At 44.4% G+C, this 15000-nt stretch overlaps 1 protein-coding gene and 1 non-coding gene across 2 annotated transcripts in view; one reads left to right on the top strand and one right to left on the bottom strand.

Moving 5' to 3' along the window:
- Positions 1-15000, bottom strand: part of LOC133116366 (intersectin-1-like) — a 55625-nt gene that overhangs the window by 5928 nt on the left and 34697 nt on the right. Inside the window, exons 29-38 of the mRNA XM_061225834.1 lie at positions 14991-15000; positions 14682-14873; positions 10602-10723; positions 9822-9928; positions 9172-9355; positions 8774-8872; positions 8439-8606; positions 8124-8336; positions 1295-1416; positions 423-505 (exon numbers count right to left, since the gene is read on the bottom strand). The exon at positions 14991-15000 is cut by the window's right edge and continues 114 nt beyond it. Coding sequence (XP_061081818.1) covers positions 423-505; positions 1295-1416; positions 8124-8336; positions 8439-8606; positions 8774-8872; positions 9172-9355; positions 9822-9928; positions 10602-10723; positions 14682-14873; positions 14991-15000 — 1300 coding nt within the window. The remainder of the gene's footprint in view (positions 1-422; positions 506-1294; positions 1417-8123; positions 8337-8438; positions 8607-8773; positions 8873-9171; positions 9356-9821; positions 9929-10601; positions 10724-14681; positions 14874-14990) is intronic.
- Positions 11236-11354, top strand: LOC133117215 (5S ribosomal RNA). Its single transcript, XR_009706014.1, has one exon. It is a non-coding gene; the product is annotated as a 5S ribosomal RNA (ribosomal RNA).

Below are 15000 nucleotides of genomic sequence, written 5' to 3'. Positions count from 1 at the left end.
GTGTGGGGTAACTGTGCGAGGGTACTCTGTAGGAGTGTGGGGTAACTCTGCAGGGGTACTCTGTAGGAATGTGGGGTAACTGTGTGGGGGACTCTGTAGGAGTGTGGGGTAACTGTGCGGGGGTACTCTGTAGGAGTGTGGGGTAACTGTGCGGGGGTACTCTGTAGGAGTGTGGGGTAAGTGTGGGGGTTCTCTGTAGGAGTGTGGGGTAACTGTGCGGGGGTACTCTGTAGGAGTGTGGGGTAAATGTACGGGGGTACTCTGTAGGAGTGTGGGGTAACTGTGTGGGGGTACTCTGTAGGAGTGTGGGGTAACTGTGTGGGGGTACTCTGTAGGAGTGTGGGGTAACTGTGCGGGGGTACTTTGTAGGAGTGTGGGGTAACTGTGTGGGGGTACTCTGTAGGAGTGTGGGGTAACTCTACCCAGATACGCCTTCTCCCGCTTCCTCTTCTCCGTCTCGATGTAGAGCTCTGATGCCGCTTTGATCTTCTGCACCCACGCTGTCCTACAGCACAGTCAAACACAGTTACACACAGCCACACTGCAATAAACTCACACACAGTTACACACTGCAATATACACACACACACACACACACACACACACACAGTTACACACTGCAATACACTCACACACAGTTACACACTGCAATACACACACACACACACACACACACACACACACACACACACACAGTTACACACTGCAATACACTCACACACAGTCACACAGTTATAGTTACACACTGCAGCACAGCCACACACAGTTCAACACTATAACTATAAAACTGATTTAGTGCGTAGACAGTGCAGTGTTCATTTAGGGTATGGACTCTGATCTGGGGGTCAGTGTTCATTTAGGGTATGGACTCTGATCTGGGGGTCAGTGTTCATTTAGGGTATGGACTCTGATCTGGGGGTCAGTGTTCATTTAGGGTATGGACTCTGATCTGGGGGTCAGTGTTCATTTAGGGTATGGACACTGATCTGGGGGTCAGTGTTCATTTAGGGTATGGACTCTGATCTGGGGGCCAGTGTTCATTTAGGGTATGGACTCTGATCTGGGGGTCAGTGTTCATTTAGGGTATGGACTCTGATCTGGGGGTCAGTGTTCATTTAGGGTATGGACTCTGATCTGGGGGTCAGTGTTCATTTAGGGTATGGACTCTGATCTGGGGGCCAGTGTTCATTTAGGGTATGGACTCTGATCTGGGGGTCAGTGTTCATTTAGGGTATGGACTCTGATCTGGGGGCCAGTGTTCATTTAGGGTATGGACTCTGGGGGGCTGTAGTACCTCTCGTTGATGCTCTCGGCCCGCAGGGTGTAGACCCGGTCAATGTGGGAGATGTGGAAAATGGGCTCATCTCCTGATGGGTCGGTGGGCAGCTTAACCAGAACCTCGTTGAGGAAGATGGGCTGTGGGGGGGGACAGACTCATAAACCCAGAGGAGAAGCTGCCTGCTCATCTCCAGCACTTACACACTCCACAGCCTTGTGCTTCAGTGCCCCATATAGCCTGTTGTTTTTTTCCCAATGATTTCCCATCAACACATGCAGTACTGCCTATGTTACTCAGTCTTGTACATACAGTAATGTAGGTATCTTACTCACAGTCTTGTACATACAGTAGTGTACTGTAGGTGTGTTACAGTCTTGTACATACAGTACTGTACTGTAGGTATGTTACTCAGTCTTGTACGTTCAGTAGTGCACTGTAGGTGTGTTACAGTCTTGTACATACAGTAGTGTACTGTAGGTGTGTTACAGTCTTGTACATACAGTCATGTACTGTAGGTATGTTACTCAGTCTGGTACAGTACTGTACTGTAGGTATGTTACTCAGTCTTGCACATACAGTAGTGCACTGTAGGTGTGTTACAGTCTTGTACATACAGTAGTGTACTGTAGGTGTGTTACAGTCTTGTACATACAGTAGTGTACTGTAGGTGTGTTACAATCTTGTATATACAGTAGTGTTCTGTAGGTGTGTTACAGTCTTGCACAGTACTGTACTGTAGGTATGTTACTCACAGTCTTGTACATACAGTAGTATACTGTAGGTGTGTTACAGTCTTGTACAGTAGTGTACTGTAGGTATGTCACAGTCTTGTACATACAGTAGTATACTGTAGGTGTGTTACAGTCTTGTACAGTAGTGTACTGTAGGTATGTTACTCAGTCTTGCACATACAGTAGTGTACTGTAGGTGTGTTACAGTCTTGTACATACAGTAGTGTACTGTAGGTGTGTTACAGTCTTGTACATACAGTAGTGTACTGTAGGTGTGTTACAATCTTGTATATACAGTAGTGTTCTGTAGGTGTGTTACAGTCTTGCACAGTACTGTACTGTAGGTATGTTACTCACAGTCTTGTACATACAGTAGTATACTGTAGGTGTGTTACAGTCTTGTACAGTAGTGTACTGTAGGTATGTCACAGTTTTCTACATACAGTAGTATACTGTAGGTGTGTTACAGTCTTGTACAGTAGTGTACTGTAGGTGTGTTACTCACAGTCTTGTACATACAGTAGTGTACTGTAGGTGTGTTACAGTCTTGTACATACAGTAGTGCACTGTAGGTATGTTACTCACGGTCTAGTACATACAGTAGTGTACTGTAGGTGTGTTACAGTCTTGTACATACAGTAGTGTACTGTAGGCATTTTACAGTCTTGTACATACTGTACTGTACTGTAGGTATGTTACTCATGGTCTTGTACATACAGTAGTGTACTGTAGGTATGTTACAGTCTTGTACATACAGTACTGTATTGTAGGTATGTTACTCAGTCTTGTACATACAGTAGTGTACTGTAGGTGTGTCACAGTCTTGTACATACAGTAGTGTACTGTAGGTGTGTTACAGTCTTGTACATACAGTAGTGTACTGTAGGTGTGTTACAGTCTTGTACATACAGTCATGTACTGTAGGTATGTTACTCAGTCTTGTACAGTACTGTACTGTAGGTATGTTACTCAGTCTTGCACATACAGTAGTGTACTGTAGGTGTGTTACAGTCTTGTACATACAGTAGTGTACTGTAGGTGTGTTACAGTCTTGTACATACAGTAGTGTACTGTAGGTGTGTTACAATCTTGTATATACACTAGTGTTCTGTAGGTGTGTTACATTCTTGCACAGTACTGTACTGTAGGTATGTTACTCACAGTCTTGTACATACAGTAGTATACTGTAGGTGTGTTACAGTCTTGTACAGTAGTGTACTGTAGGTATGTCACAGTCTTGTACATACAGTAGTATACTGTAGGTGTGTCACAGTCTTGTACAGTAGTGTACTGTATGTGTGTTACTCACAGTCTTGTACATACAGTAGTGTACTGTAGGTGTGTTACAGTCTTGTACATACAGTAGTGTACTGTAGGTATGTTACTCATGGTCTTGTACATACAGTAGTGTACTGTAGGTATGTTACAGTCTTGTACATACAGTACTGTACTGTAGGTATGTTACTCAGTCTTGTACATACAGTAGTGTACTGTAGGTGTGTCACAGTCTTGTACATACAGTAGTGTACTGTAGGTGTGTTACAGTCTTGTACATACAGTAGTGTACTGTAGGTGTGTTACAGTCTTGTACATACAGTCATGTACTGTAGGTATGTTACTCAGTCTTGTACAGTACTGTACTGTAGGTATGTTACTCAGTCTTGCACATACAGTAGTGTACTGTAGGTCTGTTACAGTCTTGTACATACAGTAGTGTACTGTAGGTGTGTTACAATCTTGTATATACAGTAGTGTTCTGTAGGTGTGTTACATTCTTGCACAGTACTGTACTGTAGGTATGTTACTCACAGTCTTGTACATACACTAGTATACTGTAGGTGTGTTACAGTCTTGTACAGTAGTGTACTGTAGGTATGTCACAGTCTTGTACATACAGTAGTATACTGTAGGTGTGTTACAGTCTTGTACAGTAGTGTACTGTAGGTGTGTTACTCACAGTCTTGTACATACAGTAGTGTACTGTAGGTGTGTTACAGTCTTGTACATACAGTAGTGCACTGTAGGTATGTTACTCATGGTCTAGTACATACAGTAGTGTACTGTAGGTGTGTTACAGTCTTGTACATACAGTAGTGTACTGTAGGTGTGTTACAGTCTTGTACATACAGTACTGTACTGTAGGTATGTTACAGTCTTGTACATACAGTACTGTACTGTAGGTATGTTACTCAGTCTTGTACATACAGTACTGTACTGTAGGTATGTTACTCAGTCGTGTACATACAGTAGTGTACTGTAGGTGTGTCACAGTCTTGTACATACAGTACTGTACTGTAGGTATGTTACTCATGGTCTTGTACATACAGTAGTGTACTGTAGGTATGTTACAGTCTTGTACATACAGTACTGTACTGTAGGTATGTTACTCAGTGTTGTACATACAGTAGTGTACTGTAGGTGTGTCACAGTCTTGTACATACAGTAGTGTACTGTAGGTATGTTACTCATTGTCTTGTACATACAGTAGTGTACTGTAGGTATGTTACAGTATTGTACATACAGTACTGTACTGTAGGTATGTTACAGTCTTGTACATACAGTACTGTACTGTAGGTATGTTACAGTCTTGTACATACAGTACTGTACTGTAGGTATGTTACTCAGTCTTGTACATACAGTACTGTACTGTAGGTATGTTACTCAGTCGTGTACATACAGTAGTGTACTGTAGGTGTGTCACAGTCTTGTACATACAGTACTGTACTGTAGGTATGTTACTCATGGTCTTGTACATACAGTAGTGTACTGTAGGTATGTTACAGTCTTGTACATACAGTACTGTACTGTAGGTATGTTACTCAGTGTTGTACATACAGTAGTGTACTGTAGGTGTGTTACAATCTTGTATATACAGTAGTGTTCTGTAGGTGTGTTACAGTCTTGCACAGTACTGTACTGTAGGTATGTTACTCACAGTCTTGTACATACAGTAGTATACTGTAGGTGTGTTACAGTCTTGTACAGTAGTGTACTGTAGGTATGTCACAGTTTTCTACATACAGTAGTATACTGTAGGTGTGTTACAGTCTTGTACAGTAGTGTACTGTAGGTGTGTTACTCACAGTCTTGTACATACAGTAGTGTACTGTAGGTGTGTTACAGTCTTGTACATACAGTAGTGCACTGTAGGTATGTTACTCACGGTCTAGTACATACAGTAGTGTACTGTAGGTGTGTTACAGTCTTGTACATACAGTAGTGTACTGTAGGCATTTTACAGTCTTGTACATACTGTACTGTACTGTAGGTATGTTACTCATGGTCTTGTACATACAGTAGTGTACTGTAGGTATGTTACAGTCTTGTACATACAGTACTGTATTGTAGGTATGTTACTCAGTCTTGTACATACAGTAGTGTACTGTAGGTGTGTCACAGTCTTGTACATACAGTAGTGTACTGTAGGTGTGTTACAGTCTTGTACATACAGTAGTGTACTGTAGGTGTGTTACAGTCTTGTACATACAGTCATGTACTGTAGGTATGTTACTCAGTCTTGTACAGTACTGTACTGTAGGTATGTTACTCAGTCTTGCACATACAGTAGTGTACTGTAGGTGTGTTACAGTCTTGTACATACAGTAGTGTACTGTAGGTGTGTTACAGTCTTGTACATACAGTAGTGTACTGTAGGTGTGTTACAATCTTGTATATACACTAGTGTTCTGTAGGTGTGTTACATTCTTGCACAGTACTGTACTGTAGGTATGTTACTCACAGTCTTGTACATACAGTAGTATACTGTAGGTGTGTTACAGTCTTGTACAGTAGTGTACTGTAGGTATGTCACAGTCTTGTACATACAGTAGTGTACTGTAGGTGTGTTACAGTCTTGTACATACAGTAGTGTACTGTAGGTATGTTACTCATGGTCTTGTACATACAGTAGTGTACTGTAGGTATGTTACAGTCTTGTACATACAGTACTGTACTGTAGGTATGTTACTCAGTCTTGTACATACAGTAGTGTACTGTAGGTGTGTCACAGTCTTGTACATACAGTAGTGTACTGTAGGTGTGTTACAGTCTTGTACATACAGTAGTGTACTGTAGGTGTGTTACAGTCTTGTACATACAGTCATTTACTGTAGGTATGTTACTCAGTCTTGTACAGTACTGTACTGTAGGTATGTTACTCAGTCTTGCACATACAGTAGTGTACTGTAGGTCTGTTACAGTCTTGTACATACAGTAGTGTACTGTAGGTGTGTTACAATCTTGTATATACAGTAGTGTTCTGTAGGTGTGTTACATTCTTGCACAGTACTGTACTGTAGGTATGTTACTCACAGTCTTGTACATACAGTAGTATACTGTAGGTGTGTTACAGTCTTGTACAGTAGTGTACTGTAGGTATGTCACAGTCTTGTACATACAGTAGTATACTGTAGGTGTGTTACAGTCTTGTACAGTAGTGTACTGTAGGTGTGTTACTCACAGTCTTGTACATACAGTAGTGTACTGTAGGTGTGTTACAGTCTTGTACATACAGTAGTGCACTGTAGGTATGTTACTCACGGTCTAGTACATACAGTAGTGTACTGTAGGTGTGTTACAGTCTTGTACATACAGTAGTGTACTGTAGGTGTGTTACAGTCTTGTACATACAGTACTGTACTGTAGGTATGTTACAGTCTTGTACATACAGTACTGTACTGTAGGTATGTTACAGTCTTGTACATACAGTACTGTACTGTAGGTATGTTACTCAGTCTTGTACATACAGTACTGTACTGTAGGTATGTTACTCAGTCGTGTACATACAGTAGTGTACTGTAGGTGTGTCACAGTCTTGTACATACAGTACTGTACTGTAGGTATGTTACTCATGGTCTTGTACATACAGTAGTGTACTGTAGGTATGTTACAGTCTTGTACATACAGTACTGTACTGTAGGTATGTTACTCAGTGTTGTACATACAGTAGTGTACTGTAGGTGTGTCACAGTCTTGTACATACAGTAGTGTACTGTAGGTATGTTACTCATTGTCTTGTACATACAGTAGTGTACTGTAGGTATGTTACAGTCTTGTACATACAGTACTGTACTGTAGGTATGTTACAGTCTTGTACATACAGTACTGTACTGTAGGTATGTTACAGTCTTGTACATACAGTACTGTACTGTAGGTATGTTACTCAGTCTTGTACATACAGTACTGTACTGTAGGTATGTTACTCAGTCGTGTACATACAGTAGTGTACTGTAGGTGTGTCACAGTCTTGTACATACAGTACTGTACTGTAGGTATGTTACTCATGGTCTTGTACATACAGTAGTGTACTGTAGGTATGTTACAGTCTTGTACATACAGTACTGTACTGTAGGTATGTTACTCAGTGTTGTACATACAGTAGTGTACTGTAGGTGTGTCACAGTCTTGTACATACAGTAGTGTACTGTAGGTATGTTACTCATTGTCTTGTACATACAGTAGTGTACTGTAGGTATGTTACAGTCTTGTACATACAGTACTGTACTGTAGGTATGTTACAGTCTTGTACATACAGTAGTGTACTGTAGGTATGTTACTCAGTCTTGTACATACAGTACTGTACTGTAGGTATGTTACTCAGTCGTGTACATACAGTAGTGTACTGTAGGTGTGTCACAGTCTTGTACATACAGTACTGTACTGTAGGTATGTTACTCATGGTCTTGTACATACAGTAGTGTACTGTAGGTATGTTACAGTCTTGTACATACAGTACTGTACTGTAGGTATGTTACTCAGTGTTGTACATACAGTAGTGTACTGTAGGTGTGTCACAGTCTTGTACATACACTAGTGTACTGTAGGTGTGTCACAGTCTTGTACATACACTAGTGTACTGTAGGTATGATACTCCCAGTCTTGTACATACAGTAGTGTACTATAGGTGTGTCACAGTCTTGTACATACAGTACTGTACTGTAGGTATATTACTCACAGTCTTGTACATACAGTAGTGTACTGTAGGTGTGTCACAGTCTTGTACATACAGTACTGTACTGTAGTTGTGTTACTCACAGTCTTGTACATACAGTAGTGTACTGTAGGTGTGTCACAGTCTTGTACATACAGTACTGTACTGTAGATGTGTTACTCACAGTCTTGTACATGCGGTACTGCAGGTGGGACTTGGGGCTGAAGACCTTCTCTGAGCCTGAAGATCCCAGGGGTTTTATGATCTGTGTCAGCAGCAGGAAGTCGTTGAAGAGGAAGCCGTACAGCTCCTTGTTGCTCTTGGCCTTGTACAGCTTGCCACTGTGCAGAAACTTCCGCGGCCCCAAGCAGTTGGTCACAGAATTGAATACTAGTTGCTATACGGAGGGGAGAGAGAGATTTATCCATCAAATAACAAATATATCAATGACAAATTTCATAATGCCCGAGTACTTCTGTGCTAAGTAAAGGTACTGTACCTCGGACAGCCCCTCACACTGCACGTGGGCCTGGATCCACTCCAGCCGGTCCGAGTTCTCCTTCTCCCTCACGCCCTCGTTCACCTGAGAGCACAGCTCCTCCGCCTTCTCCAGGGCCTGCTTCAGGTGGCTGTGGTCCGGGTGGCTTTCCGGAGTGTTCTCCAGGATCTGGAGAGAGAGGAGCGGAGAACTCAGCCAACTCGCACACAAACACTGTGAATGTACGTGTGTTCTTTCTGAAGAGAGAGTATCAGGTGCATGCGTATGTAAGTGTGTGTGTGTGTGTGTGTGAGTCTGTGTGTGTGTGTGTGTGTGTGTGTAGTACGCGTACGTACATTCTTAATAATGAGGGGGTAGCGGGTGACTCTCTGCATGGGTTTGAGCAGGAAGCTGGAGAGAGGCATGCCTTTACAGCGCGGGTCCATGGCCAGCCTCTGGAACACACAGGAGAGGGAGGGTTCAGACAGAGCCACAGGTGTGTCAGGTGCAAGTACTAGCTGTAACACTTGTAGATGTGAATGGTAGCAACGGTTAGCAAACGTTTCATTCATTGTGAATGGCCGTGCTGTAGAAATGTTATGCTAGCGCTACAGAATTGTGCCACCAACCCAAGACTCACCTACCAACCGAGGCCCGACCCTATAATCAGCCGCAACCCCTTCTCAAGCCCCGCCCCTGCTCAACATTAGCCTTATCCCCAGCCCCGCCCCCGGGCCACGCCCGGGCCCGTCACCTTGACGAAGTCCTTGAAGTCGGGCAGCTCGTCGGTCTTGTGCTGGATGAGCGTGGCGCCGTTGAGCTGGCAGCTGCAGAAGCGGATGTAGGGCTGCATGTGAGGCAGCTGCGCAGTCAGGATGTCCCCGATCATCTTCACCGGCATCCGCTCACCTGACATCTTCTTCCTCACCCGCAGTGCCCTGAGAGAGGGAGGGGGGGGAGAGAGGGAGGCAGGGAGAGAGAGAGAGGGGGGGAGAGAGAAAGGGAGAGAGAGGGAGAGAGGGGGGGAGAGGGGGAGGGAGGGAGAGAGAGGGGGGAGGGGGAGGGAGCGAGAGAGAGGGAGGGAGGGGGAGAGGGAGGGAGAGAGGGAGAGAGAGGGAGAGAGAGGGAGGGAGGGGGAGAGAGAGGGAGAGGAAGGGAAGGAGAGAGAGGGAAGGAGGAAGGGAGAAAGAGAGAGGGAGAGGAAGGGAGAGTGAGGGAGAGGAAGGGAGGGAGTGAGAGAGGGAGGGAGGTAGGGAGAGAGGGAGAGAGGGAGAGAGACGGAGGGAGGGAGGGAGGGAGTGAGAGAAAGAGGGACAGGTGAAGATGTGATACACATCCCTTTTCTCAGTCAGCGGTATGCTCTCTGATGTGATGTGCAGTTTTCACAGTGCCAGTAGGGCGTACTTTAGCAGCTTGATGTTGCACATGATGAGCTCCTTCCAGTTGACAAAGATCATGGCCACCTCCTTCTCTGTCAGCACCTCCGACTCCAGCAGCGGCTTCTGGAAGACCTGCACAAACCGCACCACAACGATTAATCAACGCTTAACCAACGTAAGCAGCAGTAACATTACACAGACCCATAAACACACACAGCCATAAAACCTTTCAACTGCTACCTGCACAACAAAGATAAGGACGAGTGCCTATTTGATCATCAGATGATTTATTTTTAAAATCGTAATACCGCAACATGCAAATGTATGAACAAACCCCTTACCTACCCAAACACTGTTTACCTAGCCAAACTAAACATCCTGATGCACAAGTAAATATCACAGAAAGACAACAATTAAGGTTTAGAGGGAGGTAGGGAGGGACAGGGAGAGGTGCAGCTTGAAGAGATTCTACAGTTCAGACCTCCACGGGGAGTTCATTCCACCACCGTTGAGCCAGAACAGACAGTAGTCGTGAGCGGGAGGTGGAAGTTCGGAGAGGGGGAGGTACCAAGGGGCCTGTGGAGGCTGAACGAAGAGGTCTGGCAGGGGTGTAGGGTCTGATGATTTTTAGGAGGTAAACAGGAGCTGACCCCTTAACTGCTTGGAAGGCAAGCACCAATGTTTTGAATTTGATGCGAGCCATACAGCCTGACTGTATAAAACACAACCAGCTGCAACATGACGGTGTAGTGTATGTGGGCACGTGTGTGTGTGTGTGCGTATGTGTGCGCACGCGTGTGTGTACCTCAGTGACCAGCTGCAGGTCGTTGGCGTAGTTCTCCTCGGTGACGATGAGCTCGTGGATGTAGCCCTGCCTCTTCCTCTCCATGGGGGTCAACATGTCCAGCAGGTGCAGGTCAGCACACCCTGAGAACGAGAGAGCAGCCAGGGTGAGCTCCTGTCCTCTGACTCTCAATCTCCTTCACTCTCACTCTCACTCTCACACACACACACACACACACACACACACACAAAACCAGTGAAGTACCTTGTGACGGACGTGTACCAGCTGACAGGACAAACACTGAGACGTGGCCATGGCTGTTTCTCTGGCTGGCCAAAACTGGATGCTAAGATGACCATGCAAGCAAATTGCTGTCATGCTGCGCCCATGGTGTGGACTAACTGTGATTGTTGTATCCCTCCCCCCCGCCCTCCTTATTCGTCCAGCTTCTAACTAGCATGAAACTGGCCACACATCTGTCCTGAATTAACCGCAACAGAACCACAGGTTTGTTTTCAGCTTCCTGATTGGACGGCGTCCACAGCCTACTATCGCTCCTAACTGTATAAATACGCAATTGTGCAGCCTTTCAATCGCTTACGGCCATACCACTCTGAATACGGCCATATCACTCTGAATACGGCCATATCACTCTGAATACGGCCATACCACTCTGAATACGCCCGATCTCGTCTGATCTCGGAAGCTAAGCAGGGTCGGGCCCGGTTAGTACTTGGATGGGAGACCGCCTGGGAATACCAGGTGCTGTAAGATTTTTTCACTATACGTGTCAAACTCTGTATCTTCCGTGTTTCAAACTGTACAGTCCTTAATCTTAAAAAAAAGAAGAAGCTAGAAATGTGAAATGTAATGTTTAAAACCTGCAGCTACACACTCTGAATCAGGGGAAGTGCATAAGGTAAGTATTGAGCAGAGTTTCTCGTTAATAATGAATTATCCGCACAGCACTGCAGGAGAAAGATATCTCAAAAGCAGAAGCAGTTCTCTTCCTCCTGATGGTATTAAACCCTACGAATGGCACAAGGTCGGATTTAAAGACCAGCGTAAAAAGCTTTCCTATCAGGGCTCATTTGTTGAAGTTCTGGACAGTGTGTGCACTCAGAAACGTGTGTGTGTGTGTGTGCGTGTATGTAACGTCACACACACTTTCTTCTCACAGTCATGATGAAACACTCCAGCAGCCAGAACAGCAGTATTTTTCTGTTTTATTTCTTCTTTCTTGTGATTTCTTGTGTGCGGAGAGTAACATTGGAGAGAACTTTATTCAGACACAGCACACCTGTATCTTCAAACGTCTGTGCCGTTCACACTCAGGCTGCTTATAACACAAACGATCCCTGATACTCAAGTCCAACCAGCCGATCATAAAGCAGCCAAATCCAGTGCTCTCATACAATAACGGAAACAAAAGCTGCTCTACACAAGAAAAGTTCATTTTGTTACAGAATTATATTAGAATTACAATACTGTTATGCACAAAAATACTGAAAAAACAGGATGTGGCTGCAGTGTTTATATAAGGCCCCATTCTGGCTTGAGATCGTATTCTCTCTATAGCAGCTCTCCGCTACATGGGAGCACATCAGAGACACAAGCACAATCCTGCATGAATAAAACCAGATAAAAAAGTTAAAAAGCCAGGATTTGATTGGATGTGCCTACTTTTCAGTGAGACTCCACCCCCAAGTAAGCATCTGTCAAATCCCCACTGGGTGACATCTATCATCTGTCACCTGAGCCAGGAAGTGCACGGAGGTAAAATATGCTCAAGTTTCTTGTTTCTCAAGAAACCAGAGTTACTTTTGCGTATCTCAAGCCAAGGATGAGGCCCTGAGTGAACACCACGCTTTACCACTGTACACGAGAAACATAACACTTAACAGACAACAGGCTTTCTGTGCTGTGTTACAGGCGGAACGCTCCTGAAAGTTCATTAAAGATATCAGCCTTCAAGCATTTTTTTTTCTTCACTTGTAAACACTGGGATTACACAAGAGGGTACAACTATTTCCCTACATTCTTTGTTTTTTCCAAAAGATTGTTAACTTTTAAAAAGTTATTTCCCCAAAAACAGAAAGTGTATCAATGAAATGAATGATGTTTCAAAAAATAAGTAATTCCAAGCTACTGTACATTTTGTTACTGTACACAGGTTTGCTGACAGCGGGGGAAACTAAAAATGATACATACTATAGATATTTATAAGAACATTACAGTTTCCTTCAGATATAAAAATAGACAAGGCCACCATAGAATGACTTCAACAAGCGTTCTCAGGCTCACACAGTACTGATGCGAAAACATCTCGTAAAATGGCTGATTTCCCTTCAACTTTCTCTGAACAAATAACGACACATTACGGTGGAAAATAAAGATGAAAGATCGTTTTAAACAGGGAATACATTAGCCGACACACGCACTTAAAAACACAACGTGTGTGTGCTCACGTGAACAACTGTAAAGTGCATACAAGTAGTGTGTGTGCGTACACGTGAGTGTGCATGTGTGTGCTTGTGAGGGTGTGTTATGCAAGTGGCTACATATATGTGTGCACGCCAGTGAGCGTGAATAATGTGTATGTGTCCGTGTGCATATCTGCATGTGTGTATGTGCGTGGGTCCCCTTCTGGTTTTGAAGGATCATTTGGCTTAAAACACTGCTCTCAATAACGTCCCACAAATGCCATGAAACAAATGGAATAGTGGATCACACAAACAAAACAGTCAACAAAATAACTTTTGGTATAACAGAGAAAAGAGGGACAGGACAAAACAGAGGTGACTGGGCAAATCAAGCAGTTCAGCCACGCCCACAGAGTTTTGACTGACATCACCAGCGGCGGATCCTGTAACACAAATACAAAGAACCCGCCTCCAAATGCCATCACCTCTGTGGGCCTGTGACCTTTGAACTCCTCCAGTTGCCCATCATGTGACAGTGATAACACAACCACAGCGTTTCAGACACAGGCTCTGATGATACAGTGTAAACACACACAGCGTTTCAGACCCAGGCTCTGATGATACAGTGTAAACACACACACAATGCTTCAGATGCAGGCTCTGATGATACAGTGTAAACACACACACAGCGTTTCAGACGCAGGCTCTGATGGTACAGTGTAAGCACACACAGCACTGGGGGATAGTGGGTCTTTCTGAGGAGCTGTGGGAGGTAGTGGGGGTTGGGGGAGGTGGAGGTTGGGGCTGGGTGTTAGTGAGGTAGGCCGCAGGTCAACATCCAATGGTATGGAACTAGGCAGTCATTTCTTTAGCAGTTGCTCCAGGTCGTAAATCAGGGAGGTGTTTCAATGAACAGTAATGACAATGCAGAAAAGAAAGGTTGAAGATATTAGTTTTAAAACAAAGCCACAAAAAGACCCACTATCCAGTAATTGTTAATGATTATTCATTTGTTATTAGGGTTTAGATTAAAAAATTAGTGTTCAGTTTCATAAACTCAAATTAAATTTACGTATTCATCAAATTATCGTTGGAAATAATTAAGAGGTAGAAGAAATGCGTTTGCTGCTTTTGCCTAAAATGAGGGAGCTTTAGAACTACTCTGCAGTGTTCTTCTAGCCAGAGGGCCAGGTGCCGATCATGCAGGAGTCACATGATCAGGGTGTGCATCTCCCATCATCCCTCGGGGCAGAGTATAAGGGATAGTGGGTCTCTTTGAGGACTTTCAGGGCTGAGTGGGAAATGGGCAACATATGATTCCTAGAAAGAGGAGGAAACACAGCACATAAGCAAAAAAACTGGAGAAAAAAAAAAATAAAAAGAAAATAAACATGAAATGTGCAAACACAGGAGAAACCAAAGGAACCAGACAGACATGTTCACTGTGACACAAGCAGACGGATGACAGGGGGACTTCAGGCACTACACTGAGGGAGGGGGACTAACGGCAGAGAGAGCAGGGTACTGCAGGAGGGGCACAGGACAGGGGTCAAAGATTGCCTTCTCTACACCTGGCGGCCATAGAAACCTGTCTATTTCACCTAACCCCGTTATTAACCCTTTACCCGCTGCAAACGTAGGTGTCCATGTAGGTGAGCATGTAGACGAAGGCACTCACACTGCTGACTGGGGTCAGTGTCGGTCGTCAGCTTGACGTAGTTGGAGGGGAAGAGACCCACGGATCCGTTCAGCTCCCCTTTCCACCAATCGGGATCCTCCTTGCTCAGCACGTTGATGATCTGGCCCTTCCCGAAGGCCAGCTCGTCATCGTTCTGGGCGATGTAGTCGTACATGCCAATCACCTGGCACACTGGAAGACCCAAACATCAGAATGAGGTGACCGTACATAGGTCATGCGGTCAAACTCATTCTGAACACCTTCATTTCCTCTGCCATTTGGCCATACTGATGCTGGGCGTGACCATACCTGCGCTGGG

The sequence above is a fragment of the Conger conger genome, chromosome 17, assembly GCF_963514075.1.
Source record: "Conger conger chromosome 17, fConCon1.1, whole genome shotgun sequence".
In the NCBI taxonomy this organism is placed as follows: domain Eukaryota; kingdom Metazoa; phylum Chordata; class Actinopteri; order Anguilliformes; family Congridae; genus Conger; species Conger conger.
The sequence above is the reverse complement of the archived record's forward strand: the minus strand, read 5'-3'. Positions and strand labels throughout refer to the sequence as shown.